The sequence below is a fragment of the Peromyscus maniculatus genome, chromosome 11 (assembly GCF_049852395.1).
Source record: "Peromyscus maniculatus bairdii isolate BWxNUB_F1_BW_parent chromosome 11, HU_Pman_BW_mat_3.1, whole genome shotgun sequence".
Classification (NCBI taxonomy): Eukaryota; Metazoa; Chordata; class Mammalia; order Rodentia; family Cricetidae; genus Peromyscus; species Peromyscus maniculatus.
Genome location: NC_134862.1, coordinates 9,193,323 through 9,214,299, shown reverse-complemented (window position 1 = coordinate 9,214,299; position 20,977 = coordinate 9,193,323). Strand labels below are relative to the sequence as shown.

General features: G+C 40.2%; 1 protein-coding gene across 1 annotated transcript; it reads right to left on the bottom strand.

The window, feature by feature from the left end:
• Positions 1 to 1,446: 1,446 nt before the first annotated feature.
• On the bottom strand, positions 1,447 to 2,738 carry LOC102919605 (uncharacterized). The gene has a single exon (XM_042257902.2). It carries the CDS (start codon positions 2,068 to 2,070, stop codon positions 1,447 to 1,449), a length of 624 nt encoding a protein of 207 aa, XP_042113836.1. The 5' UTR covers positions 2,071 to 2,738.
• Positions 2,739 to 20,977: the final 18,239 nt, after the last annotated feature.

The following is a 20,977-nucleotide window of genomic DNA, read 5'->3' as shown; positions in this document are numbered from 1 at the left end:
ATAAAACTGAAGATGTGTGGACTCTGTGAGGAAATGTCATGAAACACGACAGAATCCACTAATAAGAGTTTTATTAAAATAAGAGAGACAGATACGCATGTTCAGGCCTGTGGAAAAGACACGTGTGTGGAGAAGAAGGAAGCCAGGAATATGGTGCTGGCTTATAAAGGCTGGGTGGCGCATGCGCTGTAGGTCCATGTGGCTACTCCACACATGCGCATAGATCACATGGTTGCATTGCGCGCTCTTACACAACCATGCAAAGCCACAGGGTCCTGGTCATGCAAGACGCCTTGACCCGGAAATGGCTATTTTGACCTGGAACTGGCTAGGTGGAAGTGTCTAGGTCTGCCAGACATGCGCAACTGTGGGGGCCTGTTGTGAATCTATCATCTGGGATCAAGGAACACTGTTGAAAGCATGAAAAGCTGAAGTTATATTACATTACTTAAATTACATTCTTAACGAAAGTGAAACTAAAAAAACAATAATACAACTTTCAAAACTTTTGAACAGGGTAAAGGGGAGTTTTATCCATAGATAAACTAAATTTGCCACTGTCATGGCAAACCATGGTACAACTTAACTTCCTGTGTCCAAAGTCTTTAAATTATAAAATAGAGGCGTAGGCATACTCAGTAAGCATATTTAGGGATCTATTTATTTATTTGTTTATTTATTTATTGAAAGGACATGTGAATTCAATTTCTCAGAGAATATGAACAAAGGAAACATACTGTGCGTGGAAAAAAACAAAGTTCTTTCAGTTAAAATTGTGGAATATACTTCTAACAACACTAGCAGAATTGCAGTGTACACTCTACCCATCTGAGAAACAAGAATTATCCATTCATTGTAGAATATGAAATGTGCTGGGTGCTCAGATACTTTTAATGAAGGATTGATTTTTTTTTTTTCCTGTGAGGGATTACATCTGAATAACCCTTACTATCTCTGTCTTTTGAGGAATACAAAGGTTCAAAAGTATTTAAGCCGCGGCATGGGGAGATAGCTCAGTCAGTAAAGCTCTTGTCCTGTAAGCTTGAGACAGAATCCACATACAAAAGCTGGGTGTGGTATCACAACGTGTAATCCTAGCCAGGGTGAGCTGAGAAGTGGAGACAGGTAGATCATGGAACTCAGTGACATTCCATACCACAAGTGACTGATCCCAGTCTTAAAAAGGTGACAAACATCTGAGCACCTAAGATGTCCTCTGACCTCCATACACATGTGCAAACATGCATGTACATATCTGCACAGCACGTGTATCCTCTCTACATGAACACACACACTCCTTCAAGTACAAAGTATTAAGTTGGAAGTTTTGTGGGGTGGGTAGTGGAACTCAAACCCAGGGCTTTATCCATGCTGATCTCTGCCCTCGGCCATGAAACATTTATCTTCACAATGAAAGTATCCTGAAACCCTGAGCGGACTCATTACTCAGTGAAGGTCCTTCCTGTGAACCCGCTGGTGGATGTGCAGGCTGGAGCTCTGGCTGAAGCTCTTCCCACACTTGATGCACTCATAGGGCTTCTCCCCGGTGTGCACTCTCTGATGGATGAGGAGTTTGGAGCTCTGGCTGAAGCCCTTGCCACACTTGCCACAGTGGTAGGGCTTCTCCCCAGTGTGCACTCTGAGGTGGATTCGAAGGTCTGAGCTCTGGCTGAAGCCATTCCCACATTCCCCACACTTGTAGGGCCTCTCTCCTGTGTGGACACGCTGGTGGATGTGCAGGTTTGACCACTGACTGAAGCTCATGCCACACTCCTCACACTCATAGGGCTTCTCTCCGGTGTGGACTCTCTGGTGGATGTGCAGCTTGGAGCTCTGGCTGAAGCCCTTCCCACACCGTTCACACTTGTACGGTTTCTCACCTGTGTGGACAACATGATGGATGAGCAGACTTGAGCTCCTGGTGAAGCCCTTCCCACACCTGTCACACTTGTACGGTTTCCCATCCATGGGGACTGCTTGGTGGACAGCAGACAAGCTCCTGGTGAGGCCTGACCCACAAGGCTCACACCCACAGGCTTTTCCTTTCAGGCGGTCTCTCTGATGAAGCATCAGTTCTGAGTGAAGCTCTCACCACACTGACCACATCTGTATAGTGTCTCTGAAGCGGGGGGTTTCTTGAGCTGACCATCTGGGTTGTGATAAGCGCCTTCCAGGAGTCATTACAGTTACAGGTTCCTTTGTATGGTTTCTCTGAAGACTGCAGGTGACTAATGGTGGCGTCCATCTACAAATGTCTTTACTTCACCGTCAAAGGGAACTAAGGAGCCTTTGAACTGGACATTTTGGCAAGTTGTCTCAATAGGGAACAACAGAGGTACCGGTTGGTTCTGGTACATCAGATTTGAGTTTAACTTGAAGAATTTCTGAACAGTGGTCTATGGGATGACACTCTCCGCTTATTCCTTTTCTCAGTTCTTCCTTCAGTTACGAAGAGAAATTTTTTTCCTCAGAGGCTTCTTACACAACTTCACAGAGGAGACCTGTCTGGCCATTTGGCTTGGAACTTCAAAGATAAATATTTTTTCACTTTCAGTGTTTGTGAAATCACTGACAGGAATCTATTTCAACATCTGTGTGTACTTCTTGAAGATTCACAATATAAATTCAACTTCCAGGTACTGACTGGCCATCTCTTCCAAAATTAGTCACTAGGAAAACTACTATGGTAAATCTGAAGTCTTCTCTCTTTCTAAATATTTTCATTTCATTTGTGTAAGTGTTTTGCCTGCATATATGTCTGTGTACCACATGCCGGCCCGGTACTTATGGAGGTTGGAGGAGGGCATTGGATCCCCTAGAACTGGAGTTATGGATAGTTGTGAGCCACCATGTGGGTGCTGGGAACTGAACTTGCAAAGGCCACGGGTGCTCTTGGACTCTGAGTCATCTCTCCAGCTCCCTGTAGGCCTTTCTCTTGAAGATTCTCCACAGAATTTGTGTTTGACTCTCCTGGCTCCTTGTCATGCAGGTCTCAGCCGAGCTCCTGCCTTCCAAATGTGCTTCCTTCCAGATGTGCTTCCTTCCAGATGTGCTCTCTTGACCATCAAATCAGAATGCACTCACTACCACTTCTCTGGGTTTAATTTCTTCATACTCTTTATATGACTTAGCTCATCTTCTCTCTTCACGTTCTTGCATTCACTCCATCCCCATTAAAGTTCCCCAGCACAGAATGGCTGACATTTATTCCCCAAGGCCTCAAGCGGGACCTCCCACTGGAAACACTTAGCATTAAGTGTATATGTAGAGGTATTTCAAAATAAAATGCTGGGTGCACAGAGATTAGGAGGATGAGAAAGGAGTGCTGTTCTCTTTCCTTCCGGCAGGGCTAGGAATCTTAAGTTTGAAAAACCACCACATGATTTTGATGTACCTTTTTAGGCATGATTCTGTGACCACTGCGCTGTTCTTCAATTAAGATCCTCATGACCATCACCATCACAGTTAACAGCAATCACTGTTAATATGCAAGGGGTCGATCCCTTTCTTGTCACTCTTGAGTAGGTAGGACCCACACCTGGTATCGCAGGACTCCAGGGCATCATTGAGGACTCGAACTACCCTATTTATTTTTAATATTATTCAAAACTTTGTTTCTACATGTATATGTGAATAGGTATGTGGTTATGTGAGTTCAGGTGTATTCAGAGTTAAGAAGAGGGTGTTAAATCTCTTGAAAATGCCTGAGGTAGGTGTTGAGAACCCAACTGTGGTCAGGTCCTCTGTAAGACATTTCCTTAGTCACTGTTCTATTGCTGTGAAGCCACACTATGACCAAGGCATTTTTATTTTACAATACCATTCAGTTCTACATAACAGCCACAGATTCCCTTGTTCTCCCCCTTCCTGCTCCCCTCCCCTTCCCCCCAGCCCACCCCCTATTCCCACCTCCTCCAGGGCAAAGCCTCCCCCCAGGACTGAGATCCACCCGACCTGCCTGGACTGAGTCTATCAGGTCGATCTCAGTCCTGGGGGGACTTGCTTATAGTTTAAGGGGCTTACTCCATTATCATCACAGCAGGAAACACAGCCCCGGAACAGTAGCCAAGAGCTGTATCCAGGCAGATGGGTGAGGGGGAGCTGGCACAGGCTTTTAAAACCTCAAAACCTACCCACAATGACACAAATTCCTCCAAGGCCACACTTTCTATTCCTCCTAATCCTATCAAAGAGTTCCACTCCCTGGAGGACTAAGGATTCAACTATATGAGCCCACAGGAAGGGGTGGGGGGCCATTCTCACTCAAACCAGCACATCCCACTCCCTGGTGCCCCTATAGGCTTTTAGCCATATAACAATTCAAGAATGAATTTAGTCCAACTTCAAAAGTCACCATTGTCTATCACAGTCTCAACAGTATAAAAGTCCAAAGTTTAATTTTTTTTTTTCTGAGACTCATGGCAATATCTTAGCTACAACCATTCCCCCACAAAATCAAAATCAAAAAATAAAGAGCTTCCAAAATACAATGGCACAGTATATACATCAACATACAAAAGGGAGGAATGGAAATATAGTGAGAGCAGGAAAACTAGCAGGGCAAATTCCAAACTCTGCATCTCCATGTCTGATGTCAAAGTACTCTTCTGAAATCCAACTCCTTCCAGCTTTTTGGATTGCAGCACTGTTTTCTCTCGGGCTGACTCCACACCTGGTCTGCAGCTCTTCTCTGCAGGTATTCTATGACTCTGGCATCTCAGGATCTCCAACACAATCCAGACTTCACCTCCATAGCTTTTTTCATTGGCCTCTCTGGGCCTCCATGCAAAGATATCCCTAGAAATCTCCTGATCTTGGCAGCTTTCCTGAGATAAGGAGGGAGAATCCCCAACCCCTTTCTTATATCTTTGACTCTAAAGCCTGAACCATGTGGCCTAAACTATCAGCTTCTGCTCCTTGCTGGGGCTGGAACTTGGTCCACACTTTCAATTACATTTGCATCAGCATTCTGTTGGTGGTGGTTTTCTTCACTGCTTAAGCTTTTCTTTAATTCCCTTTCACAAGTTGGAAGTTTAGCTGAGTGGTGTCTTTCCCCCAAAGTCACCACTCCCTTTGTTCCACTTAGCACCAGACCTTTTGAAAAAAAAAAAAATTGTCCTTAAGCACTGAACTTAGCTATATTATATTACCTGGTCCTTCCTATTTCTTCAAATTGTACATTGTGTAAAAGTCTAGCTTACTCCTTTTCATTGTATATCTGCATAAGAGTGACCACTAACAACCATTTGAAACAGTCATGCTAGGCTCTTTTGAAATCTGCTCTGCAACACTATTAGTCCAACACTCATCAATTTAGCCTCAGGCAGATTTTTAGGACAATGGTAGAAAGCAGCTACACTTTTTGCCAAAATATCTCAGGAATGGTGTCTAGGCCTCTTACTAATATTCCACCCTCCCCCCAGATTTCTTGATCTGGACCCAGGCAGTTTAAATTGCCCTCATTACTATCCTCCATGTTAGTACTAGGATGACTTATTAAGCTTCACTTAAAGTGTGCAACTGCTTTTCTAGTCCAACATCACAAATTCTTCCATATTCCTAAAACAGACAGCATGTCTGTCACAACCTCTGGTGGCAACTTCTGTCTTAGTCACTGTCCTATTGCTGTGAAGAGACGCCATGACCAAGTCAACTTTTATAAAGAAAGCATTTAATTGAGAATTGATTGACTTGCCTACAATTCTAGAGACTTAGGCCATCATCATCATGCCACCGGAGCATTGGACTCATGTAGTTGCTGAGAGCTACATCCTGATTCTTGGACAGAGAGAGACTAGGTGTGGTGGTGTGGGCTTTTGAAACCTCAAAGCCCACCTTGTGACACACTTTTTCCAACTAAGCCATACTCCTAATCTTTCTAAACCTTTTTAACTTTCATGACTAAGTATTCAAATGTATGAGTCTATGGGAGACATTTTTATTAAAAGAAAAACCACCACAAATATTGACTCATCTTTCCAATTCAAGTAGCTACAGTTTTAAATGTAAGAAAATTGAAATCATTATTGATATAAACACAGTTAGTTCCCCTTGGATCCTATTATGCAAGTAATTTTGTAATAATAGCCTAGTGTAAAGGATGAATAAAACTTTGAAACAAGATTTAACCTTGGGGGCTGGAGAAATGGCTCAGTGGTTAAGAACATGGGCTGCTCTTACAAAAGGACCCAGGTTTGATTCCCATCACCTACATGGTAGGTGGTTCACAACTATCCATAACTCCAGATCAGGGGATCTGATGCCCTTCTATGATTTCAAAATCATCAACCATACACACACAGACAAAAGACTGACATGTAACTTAAAATGATCAAATAGAATTTTAACAAGAGATTTAACTTTCATTGTAAATATTTTGCCCCATTTTATTTCGCTATTAAATTTTCTTTCTTTCATTCATTTTTTAACTGTACTTGTTTTTCAAGCAAGGGGCAAGATCAAGAAATTGCTTCAGGATTTAAATAACATTTTCTGAGCTGGTCAAATTTAGTGAAAAAGAAGACAGAAAAATGCCCTAAGTTTCTTAATCCTGTTTCTGGGCTCTGTGACACACACACACACACTCCCACTGTGCTAGAATTATATTATTTTGGGAAGTGGTCCAAGTACAATCAACGTACATGATGAACATTTAAAATTATAACACCAACTCATTTTATAACTCATAACCCAGTGTCTCTCCTTTATGTGCTGTGACCTACTGGCCTGAGAAAGGACTGGTATCCCAGCCTGTGGATGAGGAAAAGTGGGCTGCTGACTCTCATCTGCTAGTGGAACGAGCGTCCATTATGCCCATTAATTCATGAACACTCTTATTTTAACACTCTCAGGGGCCTATGGCATTTAAGTCACCTTTAGTTTAAACTGACATTTACCTCACACCAAAATTAATGAACATTCTGGGACAGTTGAACAAATACAAGAATCCCTTAGAAGCTAGAAGTGCTTTAGAGTCCAGAGCAAGATGACATTTTTTTGTTTGTTTTGTTTGTTTGTTTGTTTGTTTGTTTTTGTCTGAATTAAGACACATACCTTCTACTTCATAAGTGGCAACTTCTCAAAGGATCAGTGTGGCTGGTTGCTTGGTACAAGAGCCTCTGCCTTTCCACACTCTGGTCTTTTGATAAGATAGGACTCAGGGCCTGGAATACAGTACCACAATATTAACCAAGGAATGTTATCAATCTTTTAGAAGTTAAATTATAAACATATAACATATAAACAAATAAAAGACATATAACAAATAAAACACAACAATGGAACTAGAGATATAGTGATTGAAATGTTTAGTTTATTACAAAATTTTGGGTCAAAGTTCATCATTTGCAGAAATATAAGGTGACCTAATGTGTAATTTTTCCTGGGAAAACATGAACAGACATACGTTCACTCCAGATGACAAACCAAAGAAACGATTCCACCCAAGTTGAGATTAGTAAATCTGTGTGTTTGTTGGGGCAATTTATAGGTCAATGTGTTACTTACAGGAGCATGGATTGTTAGTTATTTAGCGGTGCTCTTACCCTGCAAAGAAATGTCACGAAACACGACAGAATCCACAAACAAGAGTTTTATTAAGATAAAAGGGACAGACGAGTGCTCAGGCCTGTGGGAGAGACATATGTGTGGAGGAGGAGAAGAAGAAGAAGAAGAAGAAGAAGAAGAAGAAGAAGAAGAAGAAGAAGAAGAAGAAGAAGAAGAAGAAGAAGAAGAAGAAGAAGGGGGAGCCAGGAATATGGCACCGGCTTATAAAGGCTGGGTGGCACACGCACGTACACAGTTCGACACGAAACTACTCCACGAATGCACAGATCACATGGCTGCATTGTGCCCTCTTACGCAACCATGCAAAGTCACGGGATCCTGGTCACTCGAGAACCTTGACCCGGAAATGGCTATTTTGACCTGGAACTGGCTAGGCGGAAGTGTCCAGGTCCGCTGGGCATGTGCAAACACGCCCAACCATGGGGGCATGTTGTGAATCTATCATTGATGACTGCAAGCAGCTGCTTCACTAGAAAACTCCACCTCAGCATGAGCAACAGCTGTGATAGATGTACCCCTCAAGCTTCCTTCACATCTTGAGGGTGGATTGGTTGGTCTGATATTCTAACCCTAGGCTTTCAGGATCTTCCAGTGACGATAGTTTCCCTCCACCCCCTAGGCTTTGTGTTTCTCTTACTTCCTGAGATTATGAGCCTTGTTCCTCTCAACAGTAGGCAAAGTTGGGAAACAGCTAATGGTGACTGCTAATGACTTACTTTGTTTTTAACCTTGTTCCAGTTCTGTAAATTCTACCATGTAAAAAGTCCTGTTGTACAGGACCCCAAAAAAAAGACACTGAGAAATGGACGAGATCTGCATTAACAGCCTGGTCATGAGTGGGAACAATGAGGGGCGACAGTCGAGGGAAAGAGAGTGGGAGATCCTAGCTGGATCAGGAAAAGAGAGGGAGAACAAGGAGTGGGAGACCATGGTAAATGAAGACCACATGAGAAGGTGAGAAGGGGAGGAAGCAGAGAGCTAGGGAGGCCCACGGAGATCCACAAAGATACCCCCGCAAAAGACTGCTGGCAATGGTCGCGAGACGGCAGGAACTGACCTACTCTGGTGATGGGATGGCCAGACACCCAGATAGTGGTGCCATAAACCCCATCCAAGGACTGAGGAATCTGAATGCAGACATCCACGGCTGGGCCCCTGGTGGAGCACTGGGAGTCTAATTAGTGAGAAAGAAGAGGGTTTATGTGAGCGAGAATTGTTGAAGCCAGGGTTGGATAAAGCACCGGGACAAATAACCAAATGAATGGAAGCACAGGATCTATGAACCAAAGGCTGAGGGGCCCCCAACTGGATCAGGCCCCCTGAACGGGTGAGACAGTCATTTGGCTTGATCTGTTTGTGAGGCAGCTGTGCATTGGTGCCAGGTCCTAGGCTCATTGCATGAGTTGGCTGTTTGGATCCTGGGACTTGTGCAGGGGCACTTGGCTCGGCCTGGGAGGGGGGAATGGACCTGCCTGGACTGAGTCTACCAGGTCAACCCCGGTCCTCGGGGGAGACCTTGATCTGGAGGAGGTGGGAATGGGGGGGTGGGCTGGGGGAGGGGTGGGCGGGAGGGGGAGAACAGGGGAATCTGTGGCTATTATGTTGAACTGAATGGTGTTGTAAAATAATAATAATAATAATAATAAAATGAAAAAAAAATCCTGTTGTAGTCTGGTCTAATGTCACAGTAAACTAGTCTTAGTCACTTAGGCTTGAACTTTTTTTTTTAACCTGAGATAAAGTTCTAGTCTCTAAATGCAGAACATTTAACTCCTGAAGAGGCCAATTTGGATGCCAAGATTCTGGTGCAATTATTGTTACATCTGCCTCATGTCTACAAGTCCTTCAATTACAAAGTCATGTACTCACTCTTACCTTTATCTTTGGTCTTTTATGATTTATAAATGTCTGCCAAAATATTTTCTTAACAGTTTCTCCTGAATTTTTTTTGTTTTATCTTCTAAAGCTGTTCTATCATCCAGAGCAGTACGGTATTTTACAATTGGCATTAAGTCCTTTAATTTTTCTGGGGAGGATTTTCTCCTATGGTGATGGAATTATTGAACTAAATTTGACATGGGGACCTGTGATAGGTCCCCAAGGCATTTTCTAGTGGCAAAAGATTATCCTGTGTGTTCCTTGTTGATCTGCATTCATTGGTCCAATGTTGGCATTTGCCACACCTTCTGCATACTCAAGAAGATAGGTGCCTTCTGTTTGGATTATTCCTAGAAAGAACATTGTTTCTAGAAATGCCCTGTCTACAACTCCTTTTTAGGTGACCTTGTTTGCCACAATTAAATCACCTGACTGAGAAAGTTATCTCTCCTATCCAAGCATCATCGTGATTATAACGTTCAATATTTACTGAATCTCAGATCCATTCTTCCAATGGTGTTGATCTTTCCTTTAATGGCCTAATTACCCTTTATCATTATGTGTTAGCATCTTCAAAAGCCAGAGATTCCATTATTTTTTATATAGCTCTTAATTTTGTTGTATTCTGTTTACAGCTTAAGTTAATTTTTGTAAGAAATCATTAAGGTTTCTTTTGGGCCCTCTGTAACTTTAGTGAATGATTCACTTCTCTTTCTGACATCTTCAATTCTGTCCCAACCATTCAAAGGTGTTGCATGGCATATAGCCAGATGTTGTCAACATATATAGACTTTCTTTCTACATCAGCATAATTGCCCTCTCCAAGAAGTTTGTCTTGGGAAATTTTAATACTTCTAACCCTACTTCATTTTTCAATGGTCTAGTTTTATATTTTCACCAGATCTTCCACTGTAATTGAGGACCAGGTTCCAATAATGCTGTAACCAAGTCTTTCCAGGCTTGTAGGACAATTCTTTTACTATTTGACCATAAATTTATTATCTGTTTCACAAAAGGTGAATACATACCCTATGAAATTATAGCTTCCTAAAATCAACTCAAACCTAACGTTTCCACTGGAATCCAGTCAGATCTTACATATCCTTGGGGATACCTATCATTTGGCATTTGTTCCGATGAGATAACTAGATAAATTAAAGATGGTTATTTGATAACCTTGGGCTATTACTCTCTAATTTTATAATGTAATGATGGGGTTGATTCTCCTTTAAATTCTTCTGTCTGTGTCTGAATATCTCTATTATCTGTTTTAATAAGTTTTTCTAAGGCTTGCAACTTATTAGTCAAAATTGAATTATTTCCTTTACTAAATAGTTATAGGTCTTGCATTGTATCTAAGGGCTATATCTTGTCATTCATATCAACTAACATTTTAAGGATAAAACAAGAATTATCAAACTGATAGTATTTATAATTGACATTAAAGTACCATCTAAGTTAATTATTACCTCATTTAATTGTTCTATTTTTAATCCATCTATTGTGTAATCATATAGAGCTCTCACTCCCTCCATCATAATAGTGTTTCCCATTTTTTAATGTGGGAAAAAAACTCTTCCTTTAAAAAAAAACTAACCCCCCCTTTAAGAATTTGTAATTGCCTCATCAAATCTGTTGCCAATTACAGTGAAGTGTGAAACTGGCTTCTGCTGCATAGCACATTTCAATGAAGAACACAGGCTGTGCATATAGCCTTGCTGAGGACAGCTACCACTGATTGCATGTCAGCAGCCTGAGGAGGGGATCCAGGGAAAGCCCAAAAGCCACTGGGAAATGGAGCTAAAGAGCAAGCTGTCTGAAAGGTAGATGGAGGGGATGTGTGAAAGCAGCATGTGTGACCAGTGGGAAGTGAAAGCACAGAGCTGCCTGAAGGCAGAGCTGGCCGGTGGAGAGTGTCTAACTCTAACTCGTGGTTTTAAGAGGCCAGGTGCCTGTGGATTTTGGGGATTGTAGAGATTGCTGTAGAGAGGCTACAACAGTAAAATTCCAGACATGCTCCGAGGGCTTGGGGAAGAAAGGTAAAGCCAGCTGTCAGTGGGATGCCTCCACTGGGTGCAGTTGCTGCATCAACTCTGGCTTGTGGCTCATGGCTAGTACCTGGAAGACTACTAGTAAGAGGCTATTTGCGCCCCAAAATTTGGAAGCTGCATGAAACATAATCCTAATTTATTGTATCAATAAAAACTAGGAGCCAGGTATCAGGGTAACAACTTGAAAGATCAGAGAAGCAGGGGAGCATCCAACAGTGACTTCCTATCTCTCCCATTCTTCCAACTAAAAAGGCCTAAATGCTTTCTCTATCCCTTCTTATCACTTCTGGTTTCCTCTCTATACAGAATTCCAACCTCTATGGTTAACTAGTAGCTAGCTTTGCCCTCTGACTCCAAGCAAGTTTTATTTTTCAGAACACAAACAAAATATCACATATCAGGACACAATTTATTAAAATGATGAATATCAAAATGGATTGCTTCTCAATAATTAAAAACATAATTAAAACATAAAGGCAGTTTGATCTGTAACAACATAAATCATATTGGAATCTAAGTAGAAGAAAAAGGATGACATAAAAGTCATTGTGTTAACATTAGGGAATGAGAATGAAGTAAGAGTCTGTGTGGCATATTCATTTCTCATAAATAACTTTTTACTGCTCATAGAAATACAATTATCAATAATAATCTCAGGTTGCCAGTATAAACCTATGCTCTGGTTACATATTTTCTGTATGAAGATAATTTTTCTTGTACACTTTAAGCCATGAGCTCTTTCTCATTCCAGTAAATGTTTATTGTCAGTTTATTCAAGCATTGTACATCACATTTTATTATTATTATTTTAAAGCTTTGTATGTGTGTGTACAATGTTGATGTGTGGATACATGCAAGCCATGGTATATTTAGAGGTCAGCTGATTACCTCAGGTGTTGTCCTTACCTTCCACCCTGATTTGAGGTGGATATCTCTTGTTCACTGCCATACATATCATTTTAACTGACCTTGTCAACTGGTTCCCATCTCACCAAGAATATCAGGATTACATACACAGACCAAAGATTTTAGTGGATTCTGGGAATCCATATGTATGCCCTCATGCTTGTGTGACAAGTGTTTTACCCACTGAATTGTCTCTGAAGCTCAAACATATTGTAGTATCTAAAGGTTAGGATGTTGAAATTATTTCCACAGCTGTAGTAATGAGTGAAAGAGCTGGACTGTAAAACCTCTACCAGTCCACGATGATCCCTGAGTGCAATCTTTGGCTGACTGTTTCTCTCATCCAAGCATTGTTTACTATGACTACTTTCATTTTATCTACAAAGAAACTGAGGACTCAATACACAAGTGATATGCATAACATAACTAACAAAACACTGAACCAAGATCAAATCAAAGTCAATGAAATGAAAACTTCCTGCCTTTTTTATGCATTCTGTGTTCAGTCTTTATGTAATCTTGTATTCAACTTATTGATGAGAAAAAATGAGATTGGTAGGCAAAAGGATTATTACAGAGAGATTGTGTGTGTGTGTGTGTGTGTGTGTGTGTGTGTGTGTGTGTGTGTGTGTGAGAGAGAGAGAGAGAGAGAGAGAGAGAGAGAGAGAGAGAGAGAGAGAGAGAGAGAGAGAGAGAGAGATGGGGGGGGCGGGAATGAATGAGCCTACTGGAGGCTTTTGAAACCTCAAACTCTAAACCCATTGACATACTTCCACCAAAAAACCACACTTCTTAATCAAAGAGTTCTACTCACTCATGAATGACTGACTAAGCATTCAAATATATAAGCCTATTGGGGACATTCTCATCCAAAGCACCACAGGTATGATCCATGCTTTGACCTGTCATTAACTATCTGTGTTGAATAAAGCTTTACTCAGATCTCACCAGGAATAGTGTCACACAATATTACCCACAGGTGCAATGTTGTATCAAATGCTATGGAATCAACCAATCACTTTTTGTTTGGATGAAATGCCCACTCCATAAGAGAGAATGTATGGCTGATTCTGTAAACTTGGGCAGAACCTGGTGGTGGAAGGAATCATGAGTTCAAGAGAGAGAAACAAAATGAATTTTGTTTTCTGAACCTGGTTTTCTTTAATTGATGCTAATGCTGACCAGTTTTGTGCATGTTATCATTTTGGTTTCTTTTTCAAAAAGCCTGTATTTATGGCATTCATACATGTGAAGACTCTTTTTGTCAATTCCTGTAAGACATTTATATGAAGATGCCATGTTACTCCTTAATTTTTAGTTTTCTTTTTGAAAAATAGAAGTATTCTATTTGTGAGTGTGTGTGTGTGTGTGTGTGTGAATGCCACAGTGTGTTTGTGTAAGTCAGAAGACAACTATGGGAGTCAACTCTGTTTTTGCAGCATGTGGGTCATGGTGCTTGAACTCAGGTCAATAGACTTAGCAGCAAAATCTGTCATGTGCTGAGCCATCGATCTAGTGAAGGTTTTATTTTTCTGATTACTTAATTTTGTGAGTTATTTACAAAAATAAATTTATAATGGGTTTCTGTAGTGTAATGGATATCACTTTTGCCATATGAATGTACATTTGAAAAACATAAAATTGTTAATGTTTATATTCCTATTACTATCTTGGGTTTAATAAGTACCTTATCCTTTAAAATAAGGAGGTACATATAGTTTCATTTTCACTGATTAATACATCAAAAATTTCCCTAGAAATTGAATATTTAAACCAAATCTAATGAATCTTTTAAAAAATTACATCTTTGTGTTTTAGTTAAAAGGCGGACATTACTCAGCGAGTGCTCTACTTGCAGCCAGGAGTTCTCATTCTGTGTGCCCTGTCTTACTTCAGTAGGTTTAGTTTTTATTCATTTTGAGATTTGCTGTGTCGATCTTAACACGTGCTCTTTGGTTATCAGGTCTTTGTAATTTAGGAGTCATAGATTGTCTGGTGTTTGTATGAGCATTCAAAAGAATAGGCAAGAACAGTGCAGATGCATGTTGTGGGATGACTGTCAACCTGCAGTAATCTCCATGAGACCTATGGCTATTTAACTTCCCCATATTGTAAAGTATCATGATAAAGATAAACTGAGCTAATTAAAGTCCTCTGGGAATAGAGTTGTCCCACAGAAAGCCAGGCAGTAGTTGCTATTATTAGGAACTATTTGGATTATTTATCAGATACAATACCATCTCTCCTAATATTAAGCAATATTTTCATTATTGATTTAATTAATACTTGTTCATAGTGTATTGAATTAAACATTTTGTATTTTATATAGGTGATTTAATCTTTCCTAGAAATTGATACTTACGAATTTTTGGATAAGCCCATTTTTATTTGGTTTGTAAAGAGGTTGTAATAATGCCATAAAATAAAAAAATTAAAGTTTTACTTCTTTAGATCAGAAACAGTTTTACCTAGTATTGCAGGTTCTTTTTTAAAGACTTACTTACTTTTAATGTGTGTGTCTGTGTAGCATGAATCTTAAAGGTCTTATTAATAAAATCAAGCCTGAGGCCAGTTATTGGGGTGAATGCTGGAAGATCAGAGAAGCAGAACAAGCCACAGCTACCTCACCTCACCAGTTCCTCAGACTGGATGCCTCTCAGCTGAACTGTGCTGCTCAAAAGCTTGAATGCTTAACTAGCCAAATGCTTCTAGTTTCTGGTCCTCACGCCTTATATATCTTTCTGCTTTCTGCCTCACTCCCTGGGATTAAAGGCTCACTTTCTGGGATTAAAGGTGTGAGTCACCATGCCTGGCTATTTCCAAAGTGGCCTTGAACTCACAGAGATCCAGAGGGATTTCTGCCTCTGGAATGCTAGGATTAAAGGCGTGTGCTACCACTGCCTGTCCTCCATGCTTAATATTGTAGCTGTTCTCTTCTCTGACCCCAGATAAGTTGATTTGTATACACAATATTTTGGGGAACACAATACCACCACATTTCGCCCTTTTTGTCTAAAATTTTAAAAAGCTTATAACCAATACAAGAAAAATTATATCCAATTTGTCTAAAATTAAAAAAGCTTATAACTAATACAAGAAAAATTATATCCAATAAGTATATAGAATATACACAGTCAAGATTATATTAACGATGTCTAGTCCATTAACATTTGACAGATTCAGACAAAAACTCCATTAATATATAACAATGTCCAGTCCAGTAACATTTGATAAACTCAGACAAAAAAAATTCATTACTTGTCCTATTTAAAACAAGTAGTTCTTTTTTAAAAGCAGATTCAAAAATTGACCTTTTTATCTTATCATATTTATGTCTGTGTACTCATTTGAGTGTATGTATATCTGCATGTATATCTGCAGTGTATCTGCATGTTCCCACAGAAACCAAAATAGGGCATCAGATATCCTGGAACTGGAGTTACTTTTGGTTGTGAGCCACTGTATGAGAGCTGATAATAAAGTCTGAATTCTCTGCAAGAGAAGTCCATAATATCCACTGTACCAGCTCCTTAGCTTTTACTACAGTTTACTTATAGCATGCAAAATAATTTATTGGTGTTATTTAATAATATAGACTATCATATTATTAATATCTTAACAAAAACATGTAAGCTGAAGTTATCTGACTTATACATTAACTTAATTTTTTTCAAGACAACAAGAATTTAAATTTTGTATGTATCTATCTTGAGTCCTTGTAGCATCTGGGATATTTCAGACATAAGAAAGAGAAAGAGAGAAGGAAAAGGGGAGAAAGAGTACCATTCAGGGTATTTCAGAGGGAAAAAACTGATAGAAATGTATGTATATATAATGCCTCTGCTTTTTAACTCTAAGACAAACCACAGAAAACCCATGACTTTCAACTATCAAAAAACTGTTGACCGGATAACTAAGGAGCACATGTCAATATTGAATGAAAAAAAGAAATAAAAAAGGAAAGGCAAGGACATGATGGTGCCTAGGTATGGTGGAGAAGAGGGTTTATTATAGATATGTGGGAAAGCATCGCCAAAGGCAAGGACCTCTGGGAGAGTCCAGAGAGAACATGTTCCTGAGCCATGTAAGGAGACAGGGGAGGGGAAGTGAGAGGGGAGAGAAGGGGAATCAAGTACATCAGCCAGAGGCCCAAAGAGAGGAGATGAAGTATCCAGATAACCAAAACGTTTGTATTTTATAGGGAAGGGCAGCTGGGGAAGGGTAGCTCAGCCCCTGGCCTGGGGAAGTTTAGGGGAGGGAGAAGAGTATGCTAGGCCAGAGGGCTCTGTAACAAGGTGGAACTGAGGGAGGCTGAGAGAACCTAGTGGTCAGGTCTGCCTGATATGTTAAATTGTCCTCTTAGCTCTTTGCTCCAGTTTTGAAATCTAACAAAGGTCAACACGTAAAATCACAAAATTAATGAAAACTAAAACTTCTGCAGTAAGATAAGGCACAGACTGTGAGCTCCTGGCTACTACAAGTAAAATGTTGATCTAGTGATATCCTTTTAAGTAAATTACAAAAGTGTAATTTTTGATAAAAGTCTCTCTCTATCATACATATTTATATGCATATATACAAAAGTATACACACATACATATGTACACACACACACACACACACACACACACACACACACACACACATACATATTCTATTAGACTAGCTTACAGGCTGAGATCTTTCTAGCCCAACAATGGCTGTCTTCTGATGGAAAAGCCAAGAATCTGATTCTATTCAGTCTACAAAGCTGAAGGTCTCATCTAGTCTTTGGTCTACTTTGTTATCTCACAAAGTAGATTCTACTACCAATGAAGAAATGCTTTATCAGCAGGATAGATGATTTTGCCAGGGAGAGGTAGTGCGAGCAGGCAAAAGCAAAAAGCTTTCTTCTTCTTTTAGGTCCTGGTGGTTAGGTTGCCACCAGAAGGTGGGGATCAGATTTAGGGATGGTTTTCCAACTCTAAATGATCCACATTTATGGTTGATCTCACCTCAAAGGATCTAGTCAAGAAACTTCTTCACAGGTGTGCCCAGTTGCATGGGTTGTAGTTGATTTCGGAGGTAGTATAGTGACAACAAATGTTAACCATCACAAGGGAGAAGGAGGACTGGAATGGGGAGAGGGAGAGAGAGAGCAGTTAGGGGAGTGAAAGAGATAGGGAGAGAAACAGAAGAAGGGAGTAGGAGGAGAAAGGAGAAGAAGGAATGGAGGGGAAAGAAGAAGGAATCAGGGAGGAGGAAAGAGAAGTTTCTAGAACTGTTTATCCCCTCAGAGTTAGAGGCAAGTCGATTTGTTCAGTAGGTTCAGTAGAAACACTATGACCAATTGTAACTTACAATGGAAGGGTGTCTTAATTTCTAAAGAAAGAGCCTCTAAAAGTAATGGAGGCTTGTCATGGCTGTGTGAGCGGGAGGAAGAGAGGTCAAGTGTTTGATTAGCGTACAGGAAGTATAGAACAAAAAAGTGGACTGATGACATAAACTTTCAAAGTCATGCCCAGTAATTTTCTTCCTCCAGCAGGACTCCACCTGCTAAAGATTTCACAACCTCTGGAAACACCCTCAAAATCAAGTACCCAGCGATTAAATGTGTGAGCCGATGGTAGATACTTTCCATTCAAAATACCATAGTTCATTACTGAATACAGATTAAATGACTCCAACAATGTCATTCAATTATTTCTCCTGGATATTTTGAACATAACTTTGGTTGCAGGAAAGCAAAAATCAGAGACAAATGATAGCCAATAATTTAAACCTGGAACTTATATTCCAGAACTTATATACATAAATCTGGACCATAAAACTTTCAATTCATTTTCAGATGCATAGCATCTGTCCCCATTCTTCCCACTGTGATAAGCACTGAGACATTTATATGAACTGCTCTCTAGCCCAGCTTCATCTTGATGCCCCAAACTCTCATTGCTACTACTGGCATAGTTTACTGCCTTTCTCTAGAATCAAATCCTTTGCTCTTTTAAATGTCATCTTGGGAGAAAGAGATAGACCTGCCTTTTAGAAAGTCTTGCCTTGACATCATCCAAATTCTCATTATCATTAGCTGTTTCCTTTGAGTTACATTTAAATTTGTATTGGACCCAATGAGTATTCTCTGTGATTATGTTTTGAGAAATTCTTCACGTGATTAATGCTTCTTTTAAAGACCAATTCAAATATATTCTTTGATAACTTCTTGATATCTATTTCTCCCTTAATGCCTACTAATTGGTCTAATTTGATAGTGGTGATTAAATTTCAACTTGGAATTTTTATTATTCATAATTTTTATTAAATGTGTTCTCTGAGAATTTCATACATGTATATAATGCATGTTATCCTCATGCCCAGGCTTTCCTATCTCTCTCCCATCCCCGCTAACACCTCTTCTTTCCTATTTTCTAGTTTTTAATTTTTTACCACCCATCACATTATTTTTTTACCAGACTCCATATATGAACACTTTTTTCTTTTTTAAGTATTTATTTAATTACTTAATTATATGGGTTTTTTTGCTTGCAGGTATGTCTGTACTCTGTGTGTCCCCAATGCCCATGGAGTTCAAAAGAAGGCATTGGATGCCCTGGGATTGGAGTTATATATGGTTGTGAGCTGCTATGTGGGTTATGATAATCACCCATGAGTCTTCTGGAGGAGCAGCTACTCTTCTTAACCACTGAGCAATCTTTCCACTCTCATCTGTGAGTACACTTCATATTGATAACACAAGGCTTTGGTTTTAAACCAGTTATTTTCTCTTCTTAACCCACGAAGCTCTCATTTCTCTTAATAAGGGTGTGGTGAAGATTCAGCCCTTTAACCACTCTCTTCTTTGTTTTCCTTAACCCTCTAACAAAGCCAAGCATCCTCAAGAAGGGAGCTTCAGCATGCATAGCCAAGAGTCGAACACAGGTTTCCAGCATTGACAATGAAAGGCCTCAGTTCTAGGCACAACCAAATACATTCTCCTTAGTCTTCCCTCCCAGCTAAAATGTCACTTCCATGAGGCATCTGCCAAGAACAGAAATGATGGAAAATCCCCCCAATGTGTTTTTTCCTCTTGTCCTCCTACATCAGTGTTAGCAGCAAACCCTAGTGCAGTCTGTGTTATGCCAATTATCATACAGCTCATCCACAATTTGCTTCAGTTTCAAGTCCTCTCCCAAAAAGATATCCTGTAATCTAAAGCCCCAGAATTCCAAAAGGTGAACATTGTAGTAGACTGTTTATCTAGCCAGTGTGGTAACTGGAGGCATGAACAGTGTCCGGGCTGGTTTTATGTCATATTGATACAGCTGGAAACATTGGAAAGAAGGGAACCTCACCTGGGGAAATGCCTCCATAAGATCTTGCTGGGGCCAAACCTGTAGGGCATTTTCTTAATTAGTAATTGATGGTTGAGGGCCCAGCCCCCTGGGGGTTGTGCCAACCCTGGGCTGGTGGTCCTGGCTTCTATAAGAAATCAGGATGAGCAAGCCATAGAGAGCAAGTCAGTAAGCACCACTCCTCTGTGGCCTCTGCATCAGCTCCTGCCTCCAGGTTCCTGCCCTGCTTGACTCCTTGCCCTCACTGTTTCTGATAATGATCAGTTATATAAAACTGGGAGTGAATAATCCATTTCCTCCCCAAGTTACAATAGTCATGGTGTCACATCGGAGCAATCGTAACCATAGCTAATAAAAACAAGTGTTGTTGGCTGTTTCCTTACTTTTTGTTCTTTGGCTCTTGGTCTTTTGGGGTCCACCACCCAGCTCCCCAATAAATCACACAGGGAGGCTTATTCTTACTTATAAATGCCTGCCCTTAGCTTGGCTTGTTTTTTACAAGCTTTTCTTAACTTAAATTATCCCATCTTATTTGGCCTTTTTTCTTTTTTCTTTTTATTGTCTCTTTAAAGACTTTACTATTTCTGAACTATTTGTTTTTTCTATAACTGTCCATACCCTTTTTCTTTCTTTCTTAAACCTATGCACATTGTAAAACACACTGGAATGTGTTTAGAGGTTTATTCAGATTGGATCTCTTTTACTGTATATCTTTTAGTCTTTTTTGACTAATGAGCCTTTAATTGGCTGAGCTACACCTGAATCTTCCACACTGCTCTATCATCTGGTTCCATCCCATGCTTGGGTCACAAAGGTGAAGCCTAAGGCTTGTAGCCAGGTTAGAGGTGCATGACCAGGAACTGCATTTAACCTTCCTAGCTGTTGGAAGCTGGTGCCTATGCTGTCAGAAGCAATTCTTACTTAACTTTCTGTTTCTCCTTGGCACCGCCCAGCTGGCTCAATAGCAGCAGTGCCTCTTAAAGGAGTCATGCCCTTTTTCTTTTTCTTTGTTTCAGTTTTCTTAGGCCCTATATGGAAATTTGATCCTCATGTTTATATGCCAAAATGTTGTTCAGCTTTTTATGGGCCCACGTTGAAATGTTTTTTTCCTCTTTTGGATCACTTTTGGGGCCCACCACCCAGTTCCCAAATAAATCACTCATGGAGGCTTATTCTTACTTATAAATTCCCAGTCTTTGCTTGGCTTGTTTCTAGCCAGCGTTTCTTAAATTATCCCATCTACCTTTT

Excerpts from the sequence above, each read along its gene's own strand:
- LOC102919605 (XM_042257902.2), bottom strand. The coding sequence starts at position 2,070 with ATGCTTCATCAGAGAGACCGCCTGAAAGGAAAAGCCTGTGGGTGTGAG.